The following is a 26,211-nucleotide window of genomic DNA, read 5'->3' on the forward strand; positions in this document are numbered from 1 at the left end:
AAAGAAAACATAAACTCTCAAATTTTACTTCCCACTCCAATCATCTTTTAATATCCTAAAAGCATTCCCAGTGGTCTCTTACTTATAATTATGCGTTTTTAGCCCAAATTCAAAAACCTGTGTCGTTTGCTAGGACATAATTTCTCCCGAGCAGCAGGAGTACATTAGAAATACACCTCTGAGTTGTGTGTGGAGTAAGCCTGCCCTCTCTTCCCATGATTTACACTCTTCCCTAACTTACAGGCCCTCAAATCCCCAAGCTAACATTAGCGGTGCAACAAAAATGGAGAGCAATATTGGAGTTATCCAGCTGTACAGTCTTGAGCCAGAAGATCCAACGGAATAAAGACCAAAAATAATGACTTACCGGTCGGTACATGAATCTAATTGTCTGCAAGTGGATGCACTGCAGCTTGTTGCTTGCCAACTGTAGCACCTACATCACCCCTAAAAGCTTTTGCCTACGGCATTTTTTCGTCTGCGCCTAATTCACAACAATTCGAATGAAGAAATAATCAAAAATGCAATTTCAATTGTAATTTTTTCTTTATGTCCATCGTGAGAAAATGCTACAAGAACATATGAAGAACACAATTTTTGTGACAACTTTGTGCTGATAGAAAGTGATACTTAACTATTTTGTTTTTTGACAGTATACCAGTGTTTTATGTTTTAACCTAATACATCAGAAAAGCCTAAATCCTTATAATTTCATTAAACTTGAGAGATCAACAACTTCACGAATGAAGATACTAAATCTGCATATATATTGTAAATAGCATTTCAGGGATTTAAAGATGGTGTACTTTTCTGTTTCTAATAATTGCACCAATTTATAAAAGCCAAAAAATATCAAATCATTTCTTAATTTGTTTAGAGAGTATTTGAAGAAACGAGGCACCAAGCTGTCTGATCACAATAATTTTTTTAATCAACTAACAAGCAGACAGGTGCTCAGATAGGCATCGTGGTTCAGTTGTTTTAGTACCCTTTACGGGAGCGCTTGGTAGGAAAACCTTTGTTTGGTACCAGAAACAATTGTACATTTTTGGTTCATCACACGTTTTCTTTAGACTCTAAGCTTTAATGTCAAAGCTGTACACCAGAAAGCTAAGAGTAGAAAACATCCCGCCCTCCATATTTGGGATCTTAGCACTTCTCACATTGTTTCAATTGGCTGAAATCTTTATTGATCAGTAGTTTTCCTGATCTTTGATATCTACCTTTTTGGTTTCCTTCCCTGTCCTAGTTGCAGCTAATTTCTGTGAATGGAGAGAGAGATAGATTGATAAATCTTTACTAAAATTTTTTAAAAAGTGCTCTTTAACCCATTTGTATGCATTTGACCTTCATACATGAAAAAAATTGCCATGGAAAAGTTTACATCTACAAATAAAATAAAACCAAAAAATACATAAAAAGTGTATAATTCAGCCACTAAAAACAGGAAATTGTAATGAAGTTGTCGCTAGATAAAAGTGTATCAATCATAATCCAATGAACAGAGACGAAGCAAGAAACGTGGTAGATCTCAACAACCACAGCTAAAGAGCACATATATTTACCATACATCATCTAACATTAGAAGCAAAACAAAGTGCAGACTTTATTGACGTGCCTATTATTAACACATCTTTGTATCTTTTTTTATTTTTATTCTTTTAACTCTGTTTTCGATTCGTTTTTTTGTAGGGGGGAAAGCCCCATTATATCTTATATTCATTAGACTTCTATTTATTTCAGTCATTATATGTTGCTTCCCAAGTGGCTGTCAAAGTGCCCTAAAAAGAGGGATTACAAAATTAAATAAACAGATCAAAAATCCACTGTTATATCAAAACTTGTAAAGCAGTCATTTAAAATGTTACTGAAAGTATGCTTCATTTAACGCAACCTCTGGTCAAACACCTGCTGCCATAGATATGTACAACCTGCATTTGGAAGGTCAACATTCAAAGCTCAATTAAATCTGCTAGCAACCATCTTATCTCTTCCCTCAGAGAATGTTGTAATTGGGGCCAGAGTTAAAGCGAACCAGTTGAGGGTTCGTTAACTGCCTGAACCGGCGTGTTTATGTGGTGTATTCAACAAGCTGCTCTTAGTGAGCCACATAATAGAGACCTGTGCCCTCACTCCACAAGCGTTTGACTTTTCTGATAATTGCTGCTTTTTTCCCCCAGCATCTTTCATAATGTCTCGCTCCTTTCATCACACACGCACGCACACAGACAACTATGGAAAGGAGATTTCATGCATTTGCATTCACTTTAGAGGATTCTCTATAAGCCTGTGCACAGAGTCACAGTAAATAAACATGCTTATAATTGAGTTGCCACGCCTCCCTCCCTCCCTCAAAGAGCACCTCCTTGTTTTGTAGTGCAGCTTGTGGAGACACTCAGAGAATCTGCAGTGCAAAGAAAAACAGGTAAGACGCTTTAACTTCCTTGCAGAAATGAAGTGATAAATAAGAAATTTGTTAAATTTTAAATGTTTTTTTTTCAGTTCATGAATGTGTCTAATTTATCTAATGACACAGACAGACACTCTGGTTTTTTAAGTAATTAGAAATATTTTTGAATAAACATGAGTTAATGCTTTCAATAAATGTAAATTCTTAAAACCGACTTTAGTATTTAACAATACTGAACACTCTTTACACATTCTGTTAATTTTTACTTAACTGTTGTTCCACAGTTCATCACATGACACTATTTCATGCTTTTAAATGTGTGTATTTTATTGCACATTCTTTATAAACTAAAATCTGTCCTTTTTACATTTAAATATTTTACATTTTATAAAAAATCTTTTTTTATTAGTACCTTTTCCAAAATAATCTGAAAATGGTGTTGGTACGTGAGCAGGACAGTTCAAGAATTTTTTTTCTTTTTTTTATTACCGTAGTGATGGCTTTAGGTTTAAACATTTAAAGGAGGAATGATATGCTTTGATAGTTTTGATCAAGTAAGAAAATAGTAAAAAGTATAACTAAAAGTGTTATTATTTCTAGGATTATCACATCCAACTTTTCTCTATTTCTAAACCAAACTATTTTACTTTCATTCTTGTTTCATGTTATTGGAGTTAATATTTAGTTTATGTGTGTTTTTTATAATCTTCCTGATACAATTTTTTATTTGACCTTTTCTTAAAAATACTTCCAATAAATCTATTACCTACCTCTTCTTAGCCATGCGATCCTCCATCTCCTCTAGTCTGGAGCCTGGCTTGGAGAGAGGCGTCCCCTGGGGTCGTGACCTCTACACTTTTGTGACTTCAGCAGCAGGTCACATGATGAGGACCCTTCAGAAACCTCGAAAAAACCGCCCATCCAAAAGACAGGTCAACCACCGTCGCTTCCTGCATAACATGATTCAGAGGTGTGTTACCAGCATGAGCTTTGCAGCTGCGTTTATACAGTTTTTTATGCATTTATTTTTTTTACAAAAAAATGTATTAAAATAAATAAACATTCCTTTTCCAATCTTAGATACCTTATTGTTTTGTTTTTTAGTTTGCATGATGGACTTGGTGCTCTTAGGCTTCTCAAAATAGCTTAAATTCATCAGAGAATTGTAAATTTAATGCCAGTGCGTAAAGGACAATTGAGTTTTTTTAAAGAAACCTCCCAAAAGTTTCCATTGTAGTTGTTTCAGCATGTTTTCATTTCTCCGTCGACAGGAAATTCGCCGACATAGAAGCAGCAAACTACCGACTAGCGTCAGCTCTTTGTTTCAATAAGGGAGAAAAAAACCTGCTCCCTGTTTTATCGTCCAAGTCGCCTGACTCTTCTGGTGACTCGTGTCAAAGCGACTCTCTATCTGGGGCTGATAAATCCCGCCGTCAGACAGACAACATCTCAAAGTCAAGGAGCGATGAACTTGCTGACTTACATGCTGTCAGGGAGAACGAAAAGAATCAGGTAGACTTGAGGAATCTGTCAAAACATCACGCGCCAACATCTTCCACTTGCACCACAAGATCTAACTACCAGAGTGAAAAGATACAGAACAATGACTTTTCCTCCGACAACCCCCCAAAAGTCACTGAATGTTTTCAAACGACTGACTTTTTCCTTCCCGACTGCTACCCTAAGAAAAGTCAACCAACAGGCAGCCTGTCAGTCAACACTCAGCTTTCACAGAAAGACTCCAGTTTTATCTGCTGTGAAAATCAAAATGAAGACGTCTCTCTTTCCTTCTCCCCGGAGCTATCTCCTCTCTCTGATGGCTTTTGTGATTTCTCAATCCAGGCCTTTATGGAAGAGTCTGGCTGCATGCAGCTTCAGAAAAGTGCCGGCGAGGCCTCATTGACTGACATAACAGACCTGTTCTCTGTCAACAAGAAGGATTCAGATCTTTTAATGGAAGTGGAAGCGTGCTTTGAAAATGTTTGTGCCGCTGAACTTGACGTCTGCGCTGAGGATGGATTTTCCCTGTCAGGCCTTGCTGATGACTTCACCACAGTGGAGGATCTACCCCCCTACAGTTGGCATGAAGGTCAGGCGCTGACTGCAAACTGCATCCCGAACAATCAGAGGGGCTCACTAACAATGGGCCGAAGCAGATGTCCCCATTCAAAAAACACAGACGTGATGCAAAACCAGCGCCACACCTCCTTCACCTCCCACTATGATGTCACGCCGCTGGAAATGTACCAGCCCTGTCTGGAGGAGAGTCCATCCATGGTCCCCGGTTGCGAAAACGACACAAGCTTCACATTCTTTGAAGGAGTTGCTCAGTCTTTCTCTGCTCCTCCTCACGCTCCTCTGCACCGCTCCATTCCAACACCCCCCCATGAGGACGACTGGATGTTCACTAACATCTTAACAGACAGGAGGTCCGTTTTCTTCTAAAAACTTTGGCTACATTTACCAGACTGTTGGACAACGAATGATTTAAACACGGTTTGGGAAGCGGGAAATTCGTGTTCACTATGTTTAGATTAAGCAAATCCAGTTTCAATCTGAAACCAGGGTTTTAGATTTTATTTTGCACTCTCTCTTTATTTTGCATTACTTTTTACTTGGTCTCTGAAATTAAAGGATTTGGTTGAGGTGACACACAATGCTTCTACTTGGATTTAAAATGTGAGGTGATGTGGGGTTTAAAATAGTTATGACCTAAAAAAAAATGCTGCATGATAATATCTGTGTTTCTGTACCCTGAGATGTGATAACTGAACGGGTTTGTGTTCATTATTTGTTGAAGCCAGGTCTGTTCAGTACCATGCCACTAGAGGGGGTTGTTACACAAACAGGGGTGCTTCCATTCACTCCAACTCTAAAATAGAAATAAATTTACATACTTTAGAGTTAACATGCATGTAAAAGGTGGACTTTGATGAATCTTTTGATGTACTTGTAATTTTATGGTTGATATCTAGACTGGGGGAGGTTGCTTTGTGGTAACAGCCTTACTCTAATTGAGCTGTGCTTGCTTTTGTTTTTGTGTTTTTTAGCTAGTCTGGATGATGACAATCATCTTGAAAAAACTTTTTTTTTTTAAATCCGGCTCTTTTTTTCAAATTACAGCTCTGAGAATTACCCTCACATACAAACCAGTCAGTGGAGTGGCTTATTTTCTGTTCTTCTATGTTGTGATTGGGTGAGTTCTTAAGCAGCTTTGTTACCACATAACTGCAACATTCTCTGAAATACCCAGGTTTCTGGTTTGTGCGACTTTTTTAGAAATTATTTAAAATCCCCAGTGAGATAGGTCAGTGGGATGCGTGCAGGACAGGCACATATGAAATCAGGGTTTGATTCTGAGGTTGTGAACTGCTGCGTTTCCCTTTGTGGTACTGCCTAACTATGTAGCCACAAAGGGGCCCAATCCTGGGTCTCCCTATTCCAGCTCAAAAAAAACACAGCGTAAAAATCTCTGCCATAAAGCAGTGATTTGCGGTGGTCATCCCTTTAAAATGAAGGGTAAAAAATAAGCCTGCCTATTCTGCACAGGAGTTGAGTGCACTGAGTTGAGTCCACCTATGGGTGTACGTAACTTCTTTAGTTTAGCCCATTCTTTGCCAAAAACTGAATGGAAAAATAAACATTCCAGTCATAAAATATGCACAAACTGGAGCTCTAATTTATAAGGAATTTTACCCAATAGTTGTAATAAAAAGGAAAATAAAGCAATTGTTTGTATAAAAGTGTTTTGTCACCAGATAACATTTTTTTGACTTTTCAACATAGGACTTAACGAAAAATTGCTCCCTCTGTAACCCTTGTGCTATCCTAGGCCCTGTAACATTGGGAGTTTGGTCATCTAGACCCACTAGACAGTGCGCTGAACCTTTTTTCTTTAATGATTTGTGAACACAAGTTAGCACAAGGGTTAAACCAGCGTCTTGTGGTCAATTAAGAAACTGGTTGGCCTCAAATGTATGAATTGGTTGAAGGGGCTAGATGTAAACACGTCCACTGATTGGTTTGCAATGAGATCTGAATTACTTATAAAGACAAAAGCATCACAGACAAATATAACAGCATTCATTTGAGATGCATTTTTCTTAAACCTTTCTCTTAAAGCCCCACTGAAAATTGTGTTTTTGGTGTTTTTTTTGTTTTGTTTGTTTTTTTACATGTTCTTGTGGCATTTTATCATGATGGAGGACATATATAAAGAAATTAAGCTTAAAATTGCATTGCTGAGTATGTCTTCATTCAAGTCGTTGTGAACCAGGGGCAGACAAAAAAATACAGTTTAAAAAAAGAGCGTGTCTATGACATAGAAAATACACTGGGCGAGCCACAAGCTCTCTTCTCGACTCCATTCTGATGTGTCCAATAATAGACGACTAGTTCCATGTGCGTCTTTGTTTTCCTTGTCAGATCTGGTTTCCGGATCAAAACTTTACAGCTGGATAGCTCCAGTATTGCTCACCATTTTCATTGCACGCGTAAAGTTAGGTTGGGGTTGTGAGAAGCTATAAGCTAGCGGTGAAGCTCTCAGTAACAGGGAGGGGAAGGTTGCTCCACTCTGCACCAACCCCCCCCCCCCCCCCCCCACACACACACACACACACACACAACTTAGGCAAAGTGTTTTGCCTCTAAGTTTTTTTTAGATTTTGGCTAAAAACAGCTTAATCATAATTAAAAGACCACTGGGTACACTTTTACAATAGATCAAATTGGAGTGGGGACTTTGACTTGAACATCTGTCAGTAATGATCAAAGAAAACACTAGTGTACTAGTAGTGTCTCCATTTTTTTTCAACAAATGAAGAGAATTAGTTTATGTCATGGCCCTTTGCTCCAAAGACCGACTACAGCTGCAGGAGTTCAGTCTATTTATAGGAACCCCACATGTGCTTCCAACAACCTTACAGAAAGAGCAGCCGACAAATGCCTCTATAGATTTCCTTTCAATCCTTCTCAGAATCTTTGCCTCAACCCTTCTGTAAGACATCTTTGGTAAGTTTTGGCTGTATGGTCGTCAAAGAAAATGTTTCTAACGAATTTATCTACAAGTCAAGACATTAAAAAGTTTTCTATTATCTTGTGTACAATATAATCTGTGTATCTGAATGGTTTGAAAGATTTCATGAACTTTTTTTTTTTTTGCAGATCATTGATCAGTCACTTGTTTTGGAATTTTCTCCCCATCTGTTTCTTACTAAGATTCCACTCTGGTGACTGTTATCACACTTTCTTTACATTGGAAGAACTTTGTCCCGGCGAGAAGAGCTCTGCCACCCTTAGTAGTTCTTGCTCCTCCTCCTTTTTTCAGCATAACCAATCAAGTAAGAGTTAGTGGCCCTCTGAAATTGAACACTAAAGTGAAAGAAACACATGGAAAGGTAGGTCTGGGGGCTATTTGGGGGAAAAAAAGAAATGTCTGTCTACATTTTTCACCTTCAAAAGTCTGGGCTTTCCTTCAAAGTTGTCTTTCCAGACTTTTATATTTTCAGTTGTGGCTTGTTTTTGCTTTAATTAAACTTTCAAATGTTTGCATCCAAACCAAACAAAAGTCTTTAAAAAGAACAGGACTATAATAACAGACAGAAAAACTATGAATGGCTTTGAAAATACCTGGAAAAACATTTCAAGACAATAAACATTATTTTTCTCCAATCAGATTTTCTTTACCATGAAGCGGGCTTGGGCTTTGTTTAAAGCTCACCCGTACATCAGTAATGTCCTGGGATACACAACGCTCTTTGCTTCAGCAGACCTCATACAGCAAAGTGTCCTGCGTGAGAAACCCAACGCTGGATCTGCATCAGAGGACACGGCGAGCATCGACTGGCGTCAGACAGCTCACGTGGCAATTGTTGGCTTCTGTTTCCATGCCAACTTCAACTATCACTGGCTCCGGGGATTAGAGAGGATGCTGCCAGGAGGCGGAGTGAAGGCAGTGGCAGGAAAGGTTGTGGTCGATCAGCTTATTGCAGCTCCTCTCACCATCAGTGCTTTTTACATTGGCAAGTGTTCCCTATTTTTTTTTTAAATGATGTATTGTGAAATTTTTGGATCCAAATCTCTATTTAGAATTACCTAAATGGTTTGTCGTTGTTATTGGTACAACAGCATTTTTAAAAGTGCTCTTTGGTCAGTCCATTATTCATACATTGAACAAAATAAATTAATGACTAAAAAATAAAAAGGTGCATCATTCGGTCATTTAAAACCAAAAACAATTAATTTGCAGCTTAAAAACAGTTCATCAGTTCACCATATTTTTCCTTTATTTAATGTTATACTATAAAAATCTGAGATGAATGTAAGTAACTAAATTTTATTTATAAAGCACCTTTCGCAGACAGAAGTCGCAAGGTGCTTCACAAATTTTGTATATATATATATATATATATATAAAAACACACATACATATGTGAAAACAGAAAAGACAAAAAGCTTATACCACGTGTAAAGTAATCTTGATCATAAAAAACCTTGTTGAACCCTGTATCTTTCAGGTTTAAGTTTATTAGAAAACAAAGAGGATCCACTTGAAGTCTGGCGACAGAAATTCTGGACCGCTTACAAGGTATGAGCTATAACAGGTTTGGAAAAAATGCAATGTATTTTATTCACAATTGTGTGCGTGTTCATATAAAAAAAATAGAAACGGCATTGTCATCTGTTTTTTCTTCAGGCTGGGGTGATTTATTGGTCAGCAATGCAAGTAAGATGCATCTTTACTTCAGTTGTCACAAGAATGGCCAGATGGCAGGTTCAAATTGTAGCAGGTTTTATTAGCACAGCTAAAAATCCACAAAGCTAAATCATGGTCGGGCAGAGGTCGAAATGATCCAGGCGAGATTCAGGGTAGGTGGTGGGGAAACGGAGTCAGAGACAAAACAGGGTCAGGAAACAAGAAGATCAGATCTGGATATAACACTCAGTAATGCTGGCAAAGTGGCACAAACAATCATTTGCACTGAGTGAGGCTTGGTGCAGCGCTTAACTAGACTGTGAGTGATTGAAAACAGAGTCAGATGTGAGGCATCCAGGAAGTGTGCCTGGGGGTTGCTGGGAGATGAAGTGCATTCAGTACTCTGGAGAGGGTTCCCGCCGGTGACCACAGGGAGAGACAGAGCTCTAACTTCTGACATTATATGTCAATCAAAATCTTTATTTTTGTAAAATGCAATGAAATACGGATAATAGCCCTTCTATAAAGAAGATAGCAGTCACCATTTAGTAAGAAAAGAATGATGATAAAATCAATTCTTGTTTTTTTCCACAAAATCCCTATTTTGATGGCCTGTAATTATAGAATATCATATGTAACTTCAATTTTTCATGACATTTTTTCCCTTTGTTTCACCTTAGGGCATCAACTTCGTATTCGTTCCTCCTGTGGCACGGACAGTCTTCCTAGGAGGTGTTGCTCTGACGTTCACAATCTTTCTTTGCCACTTCAAACAGCAGCAGAATCAGTGACCCGAACAAGCCACACAAACTCCTGATACAAGGTTTAGATCTGGTCCCTTTGATTGATCAGATCTCAAAAAAGAAAAAAAGGGGTTGATTTGTGTACAACATGAAATGTATTAAACTTTGTTGCATTTCTAAAAATGTAAAATTTCTGACTTTATTTAAAGTGTACAAAATTTCGTTTTTGAGCAATAAAGGAAGGTATAAAGCCCTCCACTATTAAACAAATCATAAATCCACAAAAGGTCTGGATTGATCATTTTGCATAAGAAGTTTTTTGTATAATATTTTCTCCCAACAACACAATACATGTTTAATAAAATGAAGTTAAATCACATGCCACGCCATCCTGGGGAAACCTATTAGCTTTGCCAATTTTATTGACATTTCCTTCGTTTTTAAGTAATAAAATAATTTGTTTATTCAATTCATAAAAACAATTAACGTCGTGGAAAAGAAACATGACCAACAGACAAATACAATTCTCTTTAATACTGACCATAAAATACTCTTTTCTGTTTAACTTTTTCTTCACTTTTTTGATTTTCCTTTTTGCTGAAAAAGCATGTGCATCTCTGTGAAGAACGTTGAACTGTCTGTATGTAAGAAAGTGCTGAAGAAATAAAGATGCATTGACTTTGCCACAGTTTGTTTAAATAAATAAAAAAATCTAACACTGATGTTGACCTTATTGCCAGAAGTTAGATGTGAAGTATAGAACAAAGATAAGTTCAATAAAAAGTTGTTCACATTAAAATGTGATAATTTATTAGATCAAATTGCTTTAATAAAAGTTCAGCAAAAGTTCAGCAAATATACAAGGATGCTCAATGTAATGATGAGTCCCGCCACTTGGGGCAGCATCAGCAATGACCTCAACTACTTTTTTGCAGGTTGGCAGGAAGCGCGTACTTTAGAACCAATCAGATGCTCGAGATTTCGGCCGCGTGTGTTATCGCGAGAACTTTGAACTTCCTTTTCCCTTTTCGCTCTGAATCCAAGATGGTAGGTACCTCAAGACAGATTGAATACCCCGGTATCCGCATTAATCCTTTGAATTCAGCCATCCTTTCTCCACAATAAAATCCAAAATACGTTTTGATAGAAAACAGTATTCCAGTTGAGTTACGATTTTTGATTTAACCGATCACAATGTGATTAGATAATCAATTGGTTAGCTATCGAACTACTCGTTGCTGTAACATTTTTTAAACGTTTGCGCTAAAAGGTAGTCTATACGCACACACAAAACTACAGTCTTTTCTAGTTTACTCTCTAGTCCGGTATAGTCCCTTTAGATTTGTACTGGTTGGTTAACTTAAAAGAAATTCTAATTTTTTTTTGTTGCTGTTAGCTTTAGTTAGCTGCTAAACGCGTTGACCGGTGTCTGTTTGCTGTATTGCAAACCTTGTGTGTATAGCTGTATAAATTGACGCAAGATCTGTTTTGACTGTGTTTATGTGTACTGATAAAACGCGAAATTGTTATTAAATGAAATTAACATACGTGCATTCTTACTTACGTATGTTTATACAACTAGTTGATTATGCTAAAGATGTATATTTTTTTTGTTTTTTTCCTGTAGGGCGTAGACATCAGACACAACAAGGACCGCAAGGTGCACAGGAAGGAGCCAAAGAGCCAGGATATCTACCTGAGGCTCCTGGTTAAGGTAAATAACGCTCTCACAGCATCTCCTTTCAGAAGTTGTCTCAGCTGCTAGGGTGGTTCTGTAATTTAGCTTCTCAGTATTGTTAAAACTTTCATAGTTTGTAGTAGTTCAAATTAAACATCTTCTGTGTTGTCCTCTCACACATCAACCACACTCATGTCAGCCTCTGAACCACATCTCTTCCTCTTGACCTTCTTAGCAGCGCAAACATGGCATCTGTTTCCCAACCTTTGAGCTAACTAGATTCCCTCCATATAACGGAAATAGTTTACATAAGCTGCTCCTCTGTATTTATTGATGATTCTGTCCATCCCCATCACTTCCACAGAGAACATCAGCATCTTTAGCTCTACCTTTACCTAAAACCCCTGCCTCCAGTTTTATCTGTTTTTAGTAATATAATGTGGATTTTTCTTTCTTTCTGACAGTTGTACAGGTTCTTGTCTCGCCGTACCAATGCTCCTTTCAACAAGGTGGTTCTGAAGAGGTTGTTCATGAGCAGGACCAACAGGCCTCCTATCGCAATCTCCCGTCTGGTCAGTCAGTGAGCCAGTTTACTTTTCCTGATCTCACAAAAGATCTAAGTTGTTGTTCTGTGCTGGGTTTATCAGGTGTTTTACTGAAGAACAAAAGTACCTACTTTGTACTTTTATCAATCAAGCTTATTTGTTTTACTTAATTTGTCTTTTTTTGTTTTACTGAATTTGTCTTTTTTTGTAGTAGTAGTGTCTAAATTCCATAAGTAAATTTTATTTTATATTTCACTGGTTACAACAGTCTAGGTACTGTATAAACGTTTGTTATATTTTTACCCACACTAAATGATTTTTAATCTAAATATGACATTAGGGAATAACTTCCTTTCACTTTTTAGCCTATAGTTCTGATGTCATAAGGTTGTTATAACGTTTGTGTTTTGCTGTTTAGCCTTCCCATTCCCAACAGAAGCACATTAACTTCAACGCTTTTAGGCTTGATTGAAAATAGTTTTTAAATGTACAGTCAAATTTTATGGTCACCTGATTTTAGTTTATGTGCCATGAGATGTTTAGTCACAAAATATAAGTAACAGCTCTTATTGGTCTATTGCTTCCACACTAGATTCGTAAAATGAAACTTCCTGGCCGTGATAATAAAATCGCTGTTGTCGTGGGAACAGTCACTGATGATGTCAGGATTCAGGAGATCCCCAAACTCAAGGCAAGTAGTCTGATGTTTCAATATATTTGTACCCTCACTTTTGTTTACCAGCTCACAGCTTTTATTCACAACCTTCTAAAATGGGGCCTTTTGTTTTCTGCCACACAGATCTGCGCTCTGAAAGTAACTGATGGTGCACGTCGCAGGATTCTTAAATCAGGGGGACAAGTGATGACCTTTGACCAGCTGGCTTTGGCCACTCCCAAAGGACACGGCACAGTGCTGCTGTCAGGTACATGAGGTTTTAATAATTTAAATAAAAACTTAATGTTATCAGAAAAGTAAAAAAAAAATAGAATTGGAAAATTCGTGTTGTTGTTTGCTATATTTTTGTTCTAATAGTTATTAGGGAAAACATTCACTATAGTTGGACCATTTTCACTCTTAAGCAGTATAAGATTTTTTCTTGTCAAAAGAACAAATGTTAGCGTTTGTGAGACAAATTAATGCCAATATCTGGTGCAAATGTTTACAATCAAGAGATTTTAGGAAGTTTGATTGAATCCATAGGAAATAGAGAGGCTGTTCTGAAAACTTAAGGGACAATGAGCTGTTATTGTGTGACTATAATAAAAATGCTGTTTGCTGTGCAGGACCCCGCAAAGCCAGAGAGGTTTACAGGCACTTTGGAAAGGCCACTGGAACCCCTCACAGCCACACCAAGTAAGTTGACCCCTAAATACTTTTTAGTCACTGAAGATTGATTTTCAGATCCTTTTTAAAAGCAGCTGATTATTCAGATATTGAATCTTTCACACACACCTCAAATCCATTATCTTAAAATGATCGTAAATCATAAGATCATATGAATCATAAATATGTAACTCTTCTAAATTATTTTTTTAAGAAGTGGATATATATTATCTGATAAATTTCTACTAAATATATTTTTTTTATTAAAAAGCTGGGCAATATTGGAGCGTTTGAATTGATCTGTAATTTAAACACGTGGAATCTATTTTGATTTTGGGTTGATGAAATTATCGTGTAGCTCTGCCTCATTTTAATTGTGGTTTTTTTTAAGGTATTTTTCTGTAATACTAAAGCACAAAACTTCACCAAAACGAAGTGATCATGTGTAAAGGCAATTAGTTCTGAAAATCCTCCCATCGGTGTAATTTAGATCAGATAACTGCCACTATTTGACCTCTGTCACTTTAGGACCACCTTCCCTTTGCACTGGAATTCAGAACAAGTTTTGATCACTTTACAAAGTGAAATCCAGAGATGAATTATTTACCTAATTTTTAATAATACAGGAAGGGTCAATTTATTGTCAAGTTAGTTTCTTTACCTATATATACTTTCAAAATCATAGCCGAGAGTTGCCAGTGCAACTGCAGATGAATCCGTGTCCAATGATCAGCTTCACTGGAATCAATTGTGAGCAATTGCCTTGATGATGGTCATCTTGTGTGGGACAGTGTGTAACACACTGTTGGGTATCTAACAATCCCATGTATTTTGGGCTTTTAACAATTGCTCCTCCTGCTAAAAATCTGTTATTTCCACATCAGATTGCATCTGTAAATAAATGCTGAATTAGAATTTTAGATCAGGTGTATCCTTAATGTCCAATCAAATACAGTAATGATGATGAAATCTCAGCCCAAAGTCCTGTCATCGATTGGTTATAAACATGTCCTGTGTTTGGACAAGGGTCTGACTTTGTGTCCCATATTGACTAGATTGTCAACACCCAGACCTGTGTCAATTTGCTGTTTACATAGATAAATAATGACTTTGTAGAATAAGTTTTTTTTTGTCAGTTTTCATCTAAATTGAACTTTTTTATTTTCCAGGCCCTATGTCCGTTCCAAGGGCAGAAAGTTCGAGAGAGCCCGTGGTCGCAGACCCAGCTGTGGCTTCAAGAACTAATTTGTCTTCATTTGCCATGCAGCTTTGAAACAAATAAAAGAATGGCTCTATATAATGTGTCCTTTTATGTGCCTGATTGAACTTTTCATTCAACTGTTTACATTAAATTTGCAGTACAAAGGTCATTTTTGGTAGATTAAAGCCATTGGATTGATAACTCTTTACCGTGTACTCCTAACCAGCGCGCGCGGGGTAAATATTTCCGAGGTCCTGTAATAGGTATTCCACCGTTGGCCTGGCAACACAAATGATTTAGACCGGAAGTTGTGTTCAGTCAATGATTGGAGAATGTCGGTGGGTGTTGCAGTGTTTTTCTTATCGTCATTGGATTTCCTCTCCGCCGCTCAAGAGTCGCTGCAGCTTCTTTTTGGGGCACTTCCTGAGCAGCCAAAGCATTCACAGCCAGCGACTCGCTGTCGTCGTGAACGGGAGACAAGATGAGGTAGTCGCGTTTTTTCCATTACAGCATTGAATTTTTTTTAAAGGTTGTTTGGCTCCAGCAGCTGCTTCGTTATCAATAGTAGTTTGGTCCGAAAAGTAGCCATAGTTTTAGCCTGTTAGCCTACATGCTAACAAACATACACAGGCTCATCCAGTTGGGTTTTCTTTTGAAGTATAAACATGCCATGTGTATATTTACGAAGTTATACAATTATTATGGCTTTATTGGTTGTCTCAAACTTGGGTTGCATTAAGTAGCACAATTTTCCCATCTTTTGTGTTAAACTGGGTTTTGATAGTAGCTAACGTCAAAGTTGAGTTGTATTATATTTGCTTTATGTTCATTTAGTGCCCCCAGCCATTATTTTCTTCTCTTATCCTGCCGGTTATGCATTCTTAAACATCTCCTTAGCCAGTGTGAGTTCTAAGGACATTCTAAGAAAAGTAAGCTAGCTTGCTAGGAACCTGTCCTGTCAGAGTGATAGCTGTCTGAGTTGGACATCGATCAAAGTTTACTGAGGGGGAACCATTTCCTAAGGCGACGCAGTTCTGGAGAAGCAGTTTTAACACTATGAAGTGTTTCAATAAACTCTAGGAGGATAAATTATCTCGCACACCGCGAGCTGACAGCACACACACAACAGCCTCATTGTTTGGGTACAAATTTAGCCCACTTCTGTTATTATTTCTGCGTGCCCCCGCCCTGTACTTGAAGGACGTAAGGTGTAACAATAGACATCAATGAGATGCTTATCGACGGGTTTCATTCGGGCACGAAATTACTCTGGTATTCTATCTTCAACTGGTATTCTCCATTAAAGAGTATGCACTTCCTGAATGGCAAATCTGGTGTTTATCTCAAAGCAGCAGGAATTGAGTACATTCTTTTAGATTCACGTTTAAATAGGATTCACTTTACTGGCTTTATTATAATCTCGACAGAAAAAAAAACATGTTGCAAAGATGTAGGTGTTTTCTGTCAAACCCAAATTCTGTTTTTTCTTTTTTGTGGTGTTTTTAACATGTTCTTGTAGCATTTTTTTTGTCATGATTGAGGACATATATATATATATATAGACACACACACACATACAGAAAATGTATCTAAAGGGGCATTTCTGAGTATTTCTTTTGTCAATCCGGAGCTGATAAAAAAAATGCCATCGGAAAAAACCTGCAGGTGTGACATAGAAGGTGCAGTTTCTGGGCCACAAGCTCCCTGCTCCGCTCCATTCTCATGCATTCGGTTGCAGGCGACTACATCCATGTACGTCTTTCTTTTCCTCGTCTGAGCCGGCGTTTGGCTCAAAACTGCATGACTGGATAGCTCCAGTATCGCTCGCTATTGTTGTTACACCTATAAAGTTATGTTGGGGTTCTGAGGGGCTGTAAGCTACCATGAGAGAGTTTAAACAAAGGGATGATGGGAAATGAGGGAGGGTCTACTCTGTGCCAACCGTCTTGGCCACAACTTGGAGTGAATTTCTGATGATATACTGTTGCTCTCCAGAAACTGTGTCCTAGATTTTGGCTAAGCATAACTATTATCAAAAGACCATTTGGTTTTGCTTTTAAAATTGATCAATAGATGATCGGAGTGGGACTTTAAAACAATGTATTTTTTTAAATCAAACTGTGAACCACGACCTTTGTCACTAATATGAAATACTGCTGCATGTTGCAAAACTTCAGAAAAAAAGAAGAAACAAAGATGTCAGCACTTTGTAAAACAGGATTTGGTATGTGAGAGATGCTTTGTGCTCCATTGCTGAACATGGAAGGCAAACAAAATTGTGGTGATTCTTCTCATACAAAAAACCTTTATCTGGAAAAAAGTTGTTGTCTCAGCTCAGTTGAGGCTGGTGATTGTCAGAGCAGCACACATATGACTTGGGTCAAGGGGCATGATAGGCTTGCTGTACTCTAGTATCACAATCTCTTTCTGATTAAAGGTTCTCTCTGTGTTTCATGCCGAGATTCTAAAAGAGATGAGACACAAAAAGGTTTTTCTTTTGCTGAAAAATTCCACCTTTGCGTTAATAAGAAGAAATATATGGTGTATGTCCCAACAAGCTTTCTAGCTACAATTCTTTCAGAAGAATTCTATATATAATCCCAGGGTTAGGGTTGTTTAATGCCTTCACTTTCACAAATTGCCATTTTCTCTCTTTTTTTTTCTTATCAAAGGAACAGAGATGTGTGGGAGGGAACGTAAGGCTTCAATCATGGACATAAGGATGACATAAACTGAAGACCACCCCAAACTGTCCTTTGCCCTTTTTCCCTTGTTTTCATTGAGTTTCTTTTTCCTTCTGTTGTTCTATGTTTTGTTTTTGTTTTAGTTTATTGTACCACACTACTGTCTTGCCATCTGACCTTGCCACTCCTCTTATCTCACTTTAATGCATAACTGATATTTAAGAACACAATAGAGGTATCAAAGGTCTTAAAAAAATCTACACTTCATATGTTTATGGCATCAATTACACTTCAGGCTTCACTTGCCATCTAATGTACTTAACTTAAAATCTTGTGTATTGGTTTAATCTTTGAAAATTTGTCTTAATTAATACTATTGATACTAATCTGTGCTTTATACAATTACACCGTTTATTTAATGTGTGTTTATGTTAAACAGCTGCTCTTGCATTTTATTACTATTTTAAAAAGTGTCTTGAGCTTGTCATATTTACAGATTTTTGTATTTCTGCCATCTGTTGAGAAGAACCTTTTGTTTAAATGACTGACTGTGCATTCTGAGCTCTGCTGTGTTGAAGTTTGGCCTGTCTGTTTCTGTTAGATTAACTGGCAGGAGGCTGTGGCAACAGAAAACCCTTCAGTTAAAATTCGGATGGCTAGATTCTGTGACATGATTGGTTGTTTTGTTTTTTCACACCTTCACTGGAGGATTTTTCTGACCAAATGCCTCATCAAACTGGAAGTTTTATTTTTCAAATGAAGATCTCGTCTGTGGAGCAGATGAAGTTTTGGAACATTACACTTTTTATGACTTCAGGGTTAATCAGACGTTCAGAAACCTTATTGATTTTGTTGGTTTTTTTCCTGTGAATCTTGAAGAGCTTCCAAATTCCTCTTTTTAGCTTATTACTGCAGAAATTTGTCTGCTTTGTTTGTTGAGAAGCAAGTTTAATCGCCTTGAAGAAGAAGGATGCGATCCCCTGAACCGTCCTCGTCGCCTCCAGCAGAAGCCCTGCTTCATGGCCAGTTTGCTAGCTGGGGGTCAGGCACCAACAGCAACAGTAACAGCCGTCCCAGCAGCCCCGGCGGCCTCGGAGGACTTTCCCCTGCTGCATCCCCAACATCTCCTCCAGTGTCCAACTATGCCTTGACTCTCACGCACAGCCACATTCACATTCAGAGGCTGTCCCCAAAGTCAGGGAAGGAAGCCCGACTGCTGCTGCCTCTGTCTGAGCTGGTGGGGTGCAGCTGCCCCCGCTCCCCTGCACCCCCACTGTTTGTGTTGTACTGGTACCCCCCAGGGAAACGAAGGAAAGGGGTGTCCCGTCGCAGGCAGGTGAGGGCCTATCTAGCTGAAAGCAGGCCTGAAGCTGAAAGGTGGTCTGCTGCTGTACAGTGTCTCCTCAGAGGGGTGACTGTTACTGCTGACACCGGTAAGTGTGCTTCACGCATTTTGACCATTTTGTTACGGAAACTAACACAAATGATTCAAGTCTCTCAAGGTTGCATCGTGGTGACATTAATGATATTGTTAAAAGGACCCAGACCTTTTAAAAAGTTTGAATATAAAGGTAGTGAACATAAGATGTTGAAATACAAAAATATGGTCATAAATAACAACTTTTAAGTGATGTCATTGCAGTTATATACACTTTTGAAACATAAAGTATGTACCATAATCAAGTTTAACAAATTCTGCATTCAAATATATGTTCAGTGGAATCCTGATCTCTACCAATGTATTGTTTTGCATGACTTTAATGAGGATCACTGGTTGCATGTCAGTGTTTAGCTTTTGTAGAACACAAATGAGCTTTATGTGTGACCTCTTAGACAAATTTGCTGCTTTTGGCTTTGCTTTGAGCTTCACATTCTAAGTATAGCTGAATGTCACTCCGTCCCCAAAAACCTTCCTGTAGGTACAACACAGTTTTCTATTGGGGGAACAAAAAGCACCAAAACAAAACAACGGGGGAGATTTTGGCTGATGCACTGGAAATGGCTAAAGATATCAGATCCACCGTCTAATATTTTTAATGCCCCACACACACACACAATTACACTTCCTAGTCGATTGATTTATTATTTCCTCCTTTTATGTGGTCTGACAACATGGTCTGTATCATGACGCATCAAAGGTAGAAAGAAAGTGCTGAGTTTGCTCTTGATGGTTGGTGTTACCTTGTCCTCTTGTTGGACTGTCACACATCTAAGCGGCGTGTGCATGCGTTTTTTTTCTTGTTCGGCCTTTATTTATTTTTAAAGTTCTACTTTTATTTAATGCTTCGGTAATAAAGTGGTTTAAATTGGAATGAATAAGAAGAAACACTATTATCTTGACACTAGTCTTGAAAAAAGAGAGGATTCGTTGCTTTTGGACATATTTTTTTGTAAATTTCAAAATAAACGGGAACTAAACTTGAAGTGCAGAACAAAAGCAGTCATTCTATACTGTAACAAAATGATTAGCAGATATTTGTCAACATAATAACCCTGGAAGATGAAATAGATCCGTTTAAGATAAAGAAACTCAGAACACAAAGTCCAGGATCGTAACAACAACAAGAGCATAGTTTCTATGCAATACTGTACAGATATTTGGGGAACTACTGTACAGTTTGAACACTTTTATTTATAAAGTCTTTTCTTTGTCATACAGAATTTTCGAGAAGTCTTCTACCTCGTCCCAGGCGGCTGCTGTTATTGGTGAATCCATTCAGTGGAAGGGGCCAAGCAATGCAATGGTGTCAGACCCACATCCTGCCAATGATTAGAGAGGCCAATATCAGCTACAACCTCATACAGACTGGTGAGTTAACACTATGAAGGGGTTTCTTGCAGAAAACCAAAAAGATACGTGTTTTTTTCCTCTTTTAATTGACATTAACTTTATGGATTTGTCTCAGAACGGCAGAATCATGCAAGAGAGCTCATCAGAGAAGTGTCCCTCTCTGACTGGGATGGCATCGTCATTGTCTCTGGAGATGGCTTGTTGCATGAGGTGAGGTTAAACTCCTTCCTTTTTAAAAAAAAAAAAACAAGTTTCTTTATGTGGCTATTATATATTTATATGTTTTTGTAGGTAATTAATGGTTTAATGGAGCGTCCAGACTGGGAACAAGCAATAAAAACACCTGTCGGCATTCTGCCCTGCGGTTCCGGGAATGCGCTGGCTGGTTCCATCAATCACAACGCAGGGTGAGCAGATCTCTCATTTACCTGTGAAAATCCACAACATCTGCTGTCAGACCCCCCTGGAAGCCAAAAGTTTGGAAGTTAACAAAATAAAAAGCCAGACGCTTAGGGCTCAGAGTCACAGCCAAAATACTAAATCATCTTTATTTTCATCCACAAGGTCACAGTTTGACCCGATTCAGTGGAGTTCAAATTTGAAGTTTCATGTGAAAATGTTTTTGTTTGGTTATAAAAAACAAGTTTTCACAAATTAGTTGTTAAAACTCAATTAAGTCATTCATTATTATTAGTAGTTGGGATTTATTAATCTACAAAAATGAATTTGAAACCCCCAAAAATAAGGAATTGATGTAATATTTGGAACATTTCAACAAATATTCTCACTCATAGTGTGCTGTCTCAGATTGGTTACATGTTGATAACACTGTATCACCTACACGGAGGGAAATCTTTTTACATGGAGATAAGTCCAAGATTCTTGTTATCAACTGTTATCAACTAGGAAGAATAGGGGAGCAAAGATCACAGGCGTAGATTTCTTTGGCCAGATTAAGCCAGTTCTGCTAACTGAAGAGAAAATGTAGCCTGTGTTGATAAATTGGTCAAACTGGAAATCCAGTGTTTGTGTCCAATTCATGTTAGCATAAAAAAATAATGTGGTGAACATCCCTTCTTTCTTTGTGTTATAAAAATAAAACCCTGAACAGTCTGGTACAAAGTCTGATTCCCATCTTAAATCTCATTCTTAGGTATGACATGTGCCTTCGAGAGCCCCTCCTATTGAACTGCTGCTTTCTGCTATGTCGAGGCGGGGTGCGACCGATGGACGTGGTCTCCGTGACAACGAGCCCTGCTCCGTCCAACAACAGTCATCCTGCAGCACCCAGGAGAGTCTTTTCCTTTCTTTCTGTTGCCTGGGGCTTTGTGTCTGATGTAGACATTGAAAGTGAGAGGTGGGACATTGTTTATCTCTTTTGAGTTTAAAAAAAAGCTTCTGCTTCAGTTTAGTGTTTTGTCTCTTTCCTTTCTCAGATATCGTGGCTTGGGCTCAGCCCGCTTCACCCTGGGCACTTTAGTTCGCATAGCTTCGCTCCGATCCTACAAAGGCCGCCTGTCCTTTCTGCCTCCCTCTGTCGTCCCTTCATCCTCAGATGGCACGACCCCCCCGCCGAGGAGACCCCTGTCCCGCAGCATCACTGAAGGCCTGGAGGGGTTTTGCCGATTGCCCATACACCGCACCTGCTCTGACATGGGCATCAGCGAGCAAAGAAGTCTGCGGAGGGGTGAAGGAGAAAGGGAAAAGGAGGAGAGGCAGAGGGAAAGGGAGAGGAGAAGGGAGAGGGCCAGAGGGGGAGGAACTGGTGTGGTGAGGGCGAGCAGCCTTGCGGAGGACAGGGAAAAGGAGGGGGAGCTGGAGGCAGAGGATGACAAGTCAAGGACTTGTTCAGAAAGGTCCGGGACAAGTTCTGAATCGAATGAAATGAATAAAGAAAGGTTGGAGAAAATTGAAGACGAGGGAACATTTGGACAAGAGTCTGTTGAGATGGAGGAGGATAGAGGGCAGGATGGAGGAGGGAGTGGCGACTCTGTTGAAGAAGAGGAAGCGTTAGCCGCAAGAGAGCTAGATGAGGGCTACGGGGTGGACATGGGGCAAGAGGCGGATGAAGAAACAGAGGAGTCCATCACTTACCCAGACGACCCTCAGCGTGCCAGACAGGGCGTTAGGAAGAATTCAGCCCCGTCCAGTGAGATCTGTAACGACCTGTCGAGTCAGCCTCTGCATAAGGTGGCTGACGCAGATTCAAGCACAGCAGATGGGGTGGAGGACATAGATCTGAATGGAACCTACTTCCAGAAAGATCCTTACACAGATGTGGCTCGGGAGCGATCTCTGACCATCTCCTCTCCTTTTCGTCATTCTCCCTTTTCTTTCAAGCATAAAGCCCTGGACCAAAACCAAAACGCTTCCCGTCCAAGACCTCTGTCACTCCTGCAGCACTCCCACACTAACTCTCTCCCCCCTAAAATGCCTTCCCTTTCACTGTCTCCTACTCCCCCGCCCTCCCCCTCTTGCGCCTCTCCACACTCATCCTATTACCTTAACCCTCGTCCAAACACGCCAAATTCCTCCTCGCCCTCTCCGTCTGTCCGCACACCGTCCTCATCTTTCAACTTTGACATTTCCGAAGCAGCCAGACCCTTCAAGAACCGCCCGTTGGTCACGTTGCCTCCAGATCTACCGAGAGACAACTTGTTACCCCCTCTTGACCAACCCCTCCCCACTAGAGACTGGGTGACCATCGAAGGGGACTTTGTGTTGGTCTTGGCCCTTTATCAAACCCACCTGGGAGCTGACCTTCACGCCGCACCTCAAGCCAAGTTTGACGACGGGCTCATTCACCTGACATTTGTGCGGGCAGGAATCTCCAGAGCCACGCTACTAAGATTGTTCTTTGCCATGGAGAGAGGAACCCACCACTCCGTCAGCTCGCCGTACGTGAGCCACGTTACCTGCAAGGCCTTCAGGCTGCAACCTCTATCTGCAAAAGGAACGCTCACCGTCGATGGAGAACTTGTTCCTTATGGGCCACTCCAGGCACAGGTAGGAAGGATTAGAAACTTCAGCTATTTCACAAATGTAATTAAACTTGCCCAGTGGCCTCTGAAGCATTATTCTAGTATGTATAAAAAAATTACAAGTAGAAGACAAGGCCGTCATTACCAACACATCAGCAAATATTAAAAAAAAGATCATGGTGTTAAAATTTTATGGACAAGTCCAGTTTCAGTTAAGTTTATTTTAAACACAAAACAAATGAAAAAGTCAACACACACTGGTTTAAAAGACATAAAATAATACAGTGTGCTTGAAAAGGAGTGGGTTGAAGAGAAATCTTGTCTGCTCCCACCCCTTTTTCCCACCGAAAGATGACTGGAACTCAGAAGCAGGACCTTGAGGGGTGTACGTAAACAAAAGTCCACAAAGCGCAGTAGTAACATTGTAATTAAGGGTGGATAAACATTTTTCCACAATGTTGCAGACTAATTTTATCAGACAAAAAAATGTGTTTCTTTTAAAAAATGCAGTTAGATTATTTTGACTTTTTTTTAAGCATTGCTTTTTTATGGTTTTGTTTTATTACCAAAACATGCTAACTAAATCATAAATCATATGTTGTTTGTTTATGCATTTATTTTTGCCTTGTTTTAGGATCTAGATAAAATATATAACCTTTAATACCTAGAGCCAAATATTAAATTGTTTAGAATTAAGCTAAAGTTGACTTTTAGGCTATTTAGTTCTTGTATGTATTCATGTTTTTTAAAGCTTTATAATAATTGGCTCATATTTTTTTATAATCTCCTAATACCTCACAGGTTCATCCTTCCATGGCTCGTCTCATTGTTGGAGACTACGGAGTGAAGATTACCAGCTTTTAATCAGGGATCGGTGAAATCGATTGACATATCAGCGCTCTACTTTACCTTCATCGGCATCTAGCGCTGGGTGGACAGTGAGACTTAAACACGTAAACTTAGCCTGGATTGCAGAAGCTGCATTAGTAGTGTTTTTTTATGAAAGGGATAACCCACAGAGCCATGCATCACTGAAGAACAACTGCAGGGATACGTTTGCAGATGGAGGAAGGAGGTAAGTTTTGCACAGATGTTGGAGCTTTCTGCGTTCCAAAAGAAACATGAAAACTGCACAGCTTGGATACTAAGAGGGCAAACCAGATGAATGTTTTTTTTTTTTTTTTTTTTTTTATTAATTATGTGAAGGCGTGCATAATGGTGTGCATGCTGAACAGCACTACCTGTCTTTCTTTTTTTTGTTTTGTTTGTTGCCTTACACTGAATCATAAAAACACATATACGTCCAGAGAAAGATGTTCTTAAACGTCTCCTATTTCTAAATTTTAGTGTACCACACCTTTGGACCTTTTGAAGGAGTGCCTTATCTGGCACTTCAGCTGCATACTTCTGCCTGTTTTTTCTCCTGTAAGAAATCGAAATGATCTTTGTCCTTCTGTCAGTGATTTAGATACCAAAAAGCTCAGATCTTCTGCAGCGGAGATACCAGAGGCTGCAAATACACTTTTAATGCCAATAAGTTGATGTAATGCAGCAACATTTGTAGATGTTTCTGTTTCCTCCTTAACCTGTGGATGTAAGGCACTAATGTCAGTAATAACAAACTGAATATGAGAACCATGAAGTATGGTTCTTTGCCAACGCCAGGCTCATTTTATTTTAACTGTCAGCTCCTGTTTAGTCCTGCATGTGACACGTCAATATTTTTAATTTACTGTTTACTGCCACATACTTCCATTAATTACTACAACAGTTTTGCACAATATCTAAAAATGAAGCAGACTTAAATCAAGACTGTATCAGGATGACATCCGGCAGAATAATATGGGGATGTTAGAAGGTGGATTCACCAGCAATGGCTTTGAAACTCTAATAAGAAACACATATCATCGACTTCATTATGTCAGCACTTTTTCTGGTCCAATGTTCTCACTGACGGCTGTTGAAAGACGGGACTTTTTACACAAATGTTGAGAAAGCAAGCAGACGACACTAAAAATAGATCAGTGCAGAACTTCTACAAAAGTAATTTTCTAAAAAGACTCTTTACAGTACTTGTTCAAAAATAATAAGGTTTTAATTTTTGTAAATCTTGTTTACATTCTTTGTTGGACTCGAGAATAAATCATCAGCATGTGCCATCGGATCTGTCAGTAAATAATGTGCCAACTGCTTGAATCATAATCAGCATACCACGCTGGGCCAAATCTTTATAGTAAGTCTTTAAATTGATGAATTTTTGAAATGTAAGTTCCTAGGTACCCTTTAGATAATGGAAACTGCAATATGTGTATTTTGCATTAGGTCTTAATGGGTTCAACTTCATTTCTGACATTGAGTCAAATTTTTGACACGTTTATTGCTTCACATTGCAGCTAGAACACTATACTAACCTTGTGCTTACATAGCTACATAATGTAAGTGCAGCATGTCAGGTTGTTCTTGTGAATTTGAATTATGTGAGAATCTGCACACACTTTAATTCTAAAATCTGCCAAACCTTTTTTAGTTCACATTGAAAGTCCGGCTATGAAAGCTTACTTTTCTAATCCTGTTGTTGTTTAGAGCCAGAATGGGGTTATAGTGTTAAACATACGTTTGGTCTGATTCCTTCCTTGACAATGCCAGTAAGATGTCTATAGTTTGCTGCTTGTAAAGAAATTGTAATTATTACTAAGCCAATGAAATCATATTAGAATGTACAGTTTTTAGCTCTGTTTTCAAATAAATGTAGCTCATCAATTTGTCTTTTTTTTGTCACACTTTGTCAATAAAATATGCAAGCCTTATAAGTGTGCATCACTTTGCCCTTCCTTAATTTGAACAGTTTACTTTTAAAGCATCTTTCATAGCCTCTTAGTTTGGAAAACAATCTGATCTAAACTCAATAGGTTTATGACTTTGACATGGACTCACTTGTGGACTCATAAGGTCCAAAGGACTTCATTTTGCGTTCCAGAGCCAACAGATGGTAGGCAGACTTTTACAGAGCTTTATCAGAAAGTTAGTAATTGACGTTCACACAGATTTTACAATTTACTCGTGAATCAAATTTTAAACACATTCAGTAATTGAATGTGGTATTTACCATTCTTCTACAATGTTCTAAAAATTGTTTACCTTATTTCAATTTTTGGAAAAT

General features: G+C 38.7%; 4 protein-coding genes and 1 long non-coding RNA gene across 5 annotated transcripts; 4 read left to right on the forward strand and 1 right to left on the reverse strand.

Annotated features, from left to right (window-relative positions):
* Window positions 1-3,068: 3,068 nt before the first annotated feature.
* c16h19orf85 (chromosome 16 C19orf85 homolog) lies at window positions 3,069-6,643 on the forward strand. The gene is made up of 2 exons (XM_078932710.1): window positions 3,069-3,380; window positions 3,682-6,643. Exons 1-2 carry the CDS (start codon window positions 3,193-3,195, stop codon window positions 4,853-4,855), a joined length of 1,362 nt encoding a protein of 453 aa, XP_078788836.1. The 5' UTR covers window positions 3,069-3,192; the 3' UTR covers window positions 4,856-6,643.
* Window positions 6,644-7,309: 666 nt separating this feature from the next.
* LOC101161438 (mpv17-like protein) lies at window positions 7,310-10,569 on the forward strand. Its single transcript, XM_020710632.3, has 6 exons — window positions 7,310-7,420; window positions 7,574-7,806; window positions 8,085-8,430; window positions 8,926-8,996; window positions 9,105-9,134; window positions 9,785-10,569. The coding sequence occupies exons 3-6, from the start codon at window positions 8,097-8,099 to the stop codon at window positions 9,893-9,895; spliced, it is 546 nt and encodes a 181-aa protein (XP_020566291.1). The 5' UTR covers window positions 7,310-7,420; window positions 7,574-7,806; window positions 8,085-8,096; the 3' UTR covers window positions 9,896-10,569.
* A 186-nt stretch (window positions 10,570-10,755) lies between these two features.
* On the forward strand, window positions 10,756-14,694 carry rpl18 (ribosomal protein L18). The gene is made up of 7 exons (XM_004077925.5): window positions 10,756-10,894; window positions 11,475-11,561; window positions 11,990-12,097; window positions 12,663-12,761; window positions 12,870-12,993; window positions 13,355-13,424; window positions 14,564-14,694. The coding sequence occupies exons 1-7, from the start codon at window positions 10,817-10,819 to the stop codon at window positions 14,637-14,639; spliced, it is 642 nt and encodes a 213-aa protein (XP_004077973.2). The 5' UTR covers window positions 10,756-10,816; the 3' UTR covers window positions 14,640-14,694.
* A 149-nt stretch (window positions 14,695-14,843) lies between these two features.
* On the forward strand, window positions 14,844-25,861 carry sphk2 (sphingosine kinase 2). Its single transcript, XM_011485353.4, has 8 exons — window positions 14,844-15,081; window positions 17,268-18,712; window positions 19,939-20,088; window positions 20,186-20,280; window positions 20,362-20,477; window positions 21,224-21,427; window positions 21,507-23,076; window positions 23,853-25,861. The coding sequence occupies exons 2-8, from the start codon at window positions 18,250-18,252 to the stop codon at window positions 23,913-23,915; spliced, it is 2,661 nt and encodes an 886-aa protein (XP_011483655.1). The 5' UTR covers window positions 14,844-15,081; window positions 17,268-18,249; the 3' UTR covers window positions 23,916-25,861.
* LOC144984420 (uncharacterized) lies at window positions 20,309-22,295 on the reverse strand. Its single transcript, XR_013648069.1, has 2 exons — window positions 22,165-22,295; window positions 20,309-20,498 (listed from the first exon to the last, which is right to left on the reverse strand). It is a non-coding gene; the product is annotated as an uncharacterized LOC144984420 (long non-coding RNA).
* Window positions 25,862-26,211: the final 350 nt, after the last annotated feature.

The sequence above is a fragment of the Oryzias latipes genome, chromosome 16, assembly GCF_053564925.1.
Source record: "Oryzias latipes strain Hd-rR chromosome 16, Olatipes_Hd-rR_3.1".
NCBI classification, from domain to species: Eukaryota; Metazoa; Chordata; class Actinopteri; order Beloniformes; family Adrianichthyidae; genus Oryzias; species Oryzias latipes.